Source organism: Poecilia formosa, unplaced genomic scaffold (genome assembly GCF_000485575.1).
Source record: "Poecilia formosa unplaced genomic scaffold, Poecilia_formosa-5.1.2 Scaffold1000, whole genome shotgun sequence".
NCBI classification, from domain to species: Eukaryota; Metazoa; Chordata; class Actinopteri; order Cyprinodontiformes; family Poeciliidae; genus Poecilia; species Poecilia formosa.
In genome coordinates this window covers 22,930-27,006 of record NW_006800939.1, presented here as the reverse complement: position 1 = coordinate 27,006, position 4,077 = coordinate 22,930, and the positions used below count along the sequence as shown (strand labels likewise).

Sequence of the window (4,077 nt, the reverse complement as noted above, 5' to 3'; positions counted from 1 at the left end):
TGTGAACAGGTTAAGACAGGACAACGGGACAGGTGAGGCGTACCTTGGCAGAGCGGGTGATGGCGGGGATCTCGGAGTAGACGTCAGAGGATTGTGGGTAATTGTCCTCCAGCAGGCTGCAGGTGTGGTGCAGCAGTGAGTGGCGGTGGACGGTGTCCTTCACCTCCACCACCTTCTCCAGGTAACTCAGCTCAAAGCCTTTGGCCTGGATCAGAGAAGAGCCGCACTGGTGAGACTGGGAGCAACTGGGAGCAACTGGGAGCAACTGGGATGTTTCTTACATTGGAGCTGTTGAGGAAGTTGCCGATGGCGAGCAGCGTGGCGAGGATCCTCCTGAACGTCTGATTGGACGCCAGCTGCTCCATGCCCAGCTTCAGGTCGAACAGAGGCTCCGCGATCTCCTGCAGGGGGCAACAGCGCATCAGCGGGCCGGTGGAACCAGACGCGGAACCGGAGCCGTGCGCTCACCTTCTCCAGAACCTCGTAGTTGAGCTTGAAGGCCCAGAGCTGCAGGCGGGGGTTCAGGGCGCTGATGGAGGCCAGGGTGAGCAGGAACTGCTCTGCGGTTCCCAGCGGGAGGTCGGGGTTCGCCAGCTGGGCCTCCTGGATCTTCTGCTTCTCCTCTTCAGTCGGGATCATCGTCAGGATCTTCTGCTCACAACAGAGAGGCCGTGAGGTCCAGACCGGCCCAAATGGGTCAGAGCACCGGTCTGGCTGCGTACCTCTACCCCCTCCTTGCTGATGGCGTACTCATCAAAGCTCAGGATGGCGTTCTTGATGACATGGACAGCAGGAAGGACGGTCAGGCCGATGTTGATGGCGTTGCTCCGCTTTGGGTCCAGAACCAGAGACTTCTTGGGTTCTGGTCCCTTCTGCAGAGACACGTTAGAGACACAATAGGGACACGTTAGAGCAGAGGTGGCGCTAGATGTTTTTGTTCTCCGTCATTTTGACCGACAGTTTAAAAAAAATTGGTCATGTTCTATTTTTACCCGTCAAGTTATCATCACATTAACATCGGCTATTTAGCAGCATTTTTATGCAGTTTAGTTAATATTCACCCATTTGAACCGTGAATCCAGATTCCATCAGATAAATGCATCTAACTTTTTCTCCGTAGTGACAAAAACCACTGACTGTGGCCCCAATAACTTATAAAAAATTAAATTAAAAGACTCCACTTAAATTACCAGCACTTCCCCTGCTGGGGTCTTAACTCAGCTTCACAAATTCCTCCTGGTCGCATCTGCAGAGAAATCTGCGCTGGTTCATTGGACAGTTGGATCTGCCTGAACCAAACCAATCAGTTGAACTACTTTTTTACCCTGTGCAGCACTTTTATGAGGATTTTATTTATTTATTTATTTATTTTTTGCCTGGTTTCTGTTCCCCCAAACAGACAGATGTTACGTCTGCCGCGCTCCTGAGCGCCGCTCTCCTTCTGGGTGCGGGACGGTAAGGTCTTCAGCTCCATTTGTTAAAACCACAGGGTGAGTTAAGTTTAATTCTTTGCAGCGGCGGAGCCGCAGCGCACTGCACATGTTATGTCTGATTAACTTGTGCACCTTTATTTATTTCCTCAAGATAAACTGCCGGCTCCTCTGTTTAATCTAGCGTTTCTCAACCTTTTTGGGCCAGCGCCCCCCAGCCTTTATCCAGGTCCCTCACCGCCCCCCACCAAAGAATTTGTAGGCTGCTTTGCACTGACTATTATTATATTATTAATATTACTATCACTGTTGTAGATGTTTTGATTTTTATGCTTGTTTCTGTATTTATCATCAAAAATCATTTCCCTGAGAACAAAAAGCCATTTGAATAGAAATTATTTTCACAGGTGTTTATGAAAAATGCTGTGAACATTCAAGTTAAAATCTGTAGGCCTAACAGCAGCCAATCAGAGTGGAAAAAATATTCTTATTTTGTGCCATTTTCTATTTGTTAAATATTCCACAAAATGACCAGATAAAAGATGAACAACATGCCAGTTTAAACTTTGATCTATTTGCAAAACGACTGAGCTCTGCAACATTAAAACATCTATAAAACTGTAACTACATTAATCACAGCTCTTCTTCTCTTCTGGTGGTGCAGCTCTGTGCTGCCTTCAGGAGAATGGGACATCAGAGCATCATCCATAAAACTTCACCCACATGGCATTTAATGTGCAAACCAGAGCTTTCAGTGGAAAAACTAAAGTTCCTTTTAATGCCATAGAAATACGAGACAGAAACATGGATTATATCTTTATATAGATCTGTCTATTGATTATAGATTAATAGTTTTACTGGACAGAAATTACAAAGAACAAATCTGGTTCTTAATCAAATCCTAATGAGTCAAACTGAAAGTGTCATGGAGTCGTCAGCCTCATGACATTAACACTGACATGGAAAATAATATTGAAGAAATAAATATATCAAATCTAATTAAAACATAAATAGGTGATCAGTTATTTACTGTTATGGTCTGTAAGATATTTATTCTCAGTACTAGATGTGGTCTCAACAAACCCATCGCACTTCAACTATATTATTTTACCTTTTATCTGGAAATAGTGTCTGTTTGTTCTTGCCATACAGTCTCTGTATTAATTATTGCTCGAAAGGTCTTGCCATACCAGTTTATTCCTCTGTATTTAGTTTATTCTTGCATTTGTTCTTCATTCATTTCCATTTAGTTTCCTTTGATTATTATCCTCTCCTGGTTTATTGCTATGTCCACTTTAGTTTCTTTCCTGTTAGATTTATTTTATCGTTTATTGACCATCATTAATCTTCACTCATCACCTGCTGCGCCGCCTAATCGTCATGTTTCACATCATGTGTAGATTTTTCACTGTTCATCGTTTTTATGCCATAATTCACATCTAGTTCGTCGCTCCGTTTTATGTCCCACTTCTCCCGTTTCAGAGTTTTGCTCAATGTGCGCGTTGTTTTTTTTAACCCCTAAGGTGCAGGGCGGTCGGGAAGCGTATCGATGGGGAAAAGGCAGACTGACATAAACCTTTTAAAACAACGGAAACAATTTCTGAATTCTGAGTATTGAAATTTAAAAGTGCTGTGTTGTTCTATCACCCCGTTTCATACCGGACCGCTTAGAGCTCCGGTGTTAACATGAACGCTCTCTATCGTGGTGTCACCATGGAGGGATTTCTTTATTTGAATGGGTTCATTTTTCAGAGGGACACACAGTCAGGGTATCGTGATTTTAGTAATTACATGTTTATAAGAGCGATTTTCTGTTGTCCTTCCATGGAAGCGGGCAGCTTTCAAACGGAAATGAAACACTTTTTAATATAAGTTTCTGCTTTGACATGATCACAGAACTGCCAAAACATCTGTACAAAAATCCTCAATAAAACATAAAATATTTGAAAATCAGAGAGCAAAGTGAATCACAGCAACGTCATCAGCCGGTGAGACGCTGAACTGATGCGGTGAAGCTACTAGTAGCAGGAGAGAAGCTACAAACACTGAATAGGAGAAGAAGAAGAAGAAGAAGAGCTGCCATGGATACAGTTGCAGCCAGGCACATGTTAGAGACACGATAGAGACACGTTAGGGACACAATAGGGACATGTTGGAGACACGTTAGGGACATGTTAGGGACATGTTAAAGACACGTTAGGGACACGATAGGGACACAATAGGGACATGTTGGAGACACGTTAGGGACATGTTAAGGACATGTTAGAGAGACACGTTAGGGACACATTAGAGACACAATAGAGACACAATGGGAGACGTTTGAGACAGGTTAGGGACACGCTCTATGCTTTACAGGGGAATTAGCTGGTAACCTTGGCAACCGGTAGTTCCTTGGACTTGGACTCGAACAGCGTCTCCAGGCGCGCCGTGTCCACCTCCACCTTGTCCAGCGACGCCCACACCGTCCCGCGGCCGAAGCGACATTTCTGCTGGCTCTCCGCCTGCTTCAGCTCTTTCCAGAACAGCTTCACCGTCTTCTTCTTCGCCAGGCCCGACGGCCCGCCGCTTGGAGGGGGCGGAGCCAAGGGGACGCCGCCCGGAGGGGGGGGAGGCGGAGGAGGGGCCCCCAGAAGGGGAGGTGGAGGGG

General features: G+C 45.5%; 1 protein-coding gene across 1 annotated transcript in view; it reads right to left on the bottom strand.

Moving 5' to 3' along the window:
- fhod1 (formin homology 2 domain containing 1) overlaps positions 1 to 4,077 on the bottom strand; it is a 31,440-nt gene that overhangs the window by 4,455 nt on the left and 22,908 nt on the right. Inside the window, exons 20-24 of the mRNA XM_016667326.1 lie at positions 3,803 to 4,076; positions 723 to 872; positions 469 to 651; positions 282 to 401; positions 44 to 205 (exon numbers count right to left, since the gene is read on the bottom strand). Coding sequence (XP_016522812.1) covers positions 44 to 205; positions 282 to 401; positions 469 to 651; positions 723 to 872; positions 3,803 to 4,076 — 889 coding nt within the window. The remainder of the gene's footprint in view (positions 1 to 43; positions 206 to 281; positions 402 to 468; positions 652 to 722; positions 873 to 3,802; position 4,077) is intronic.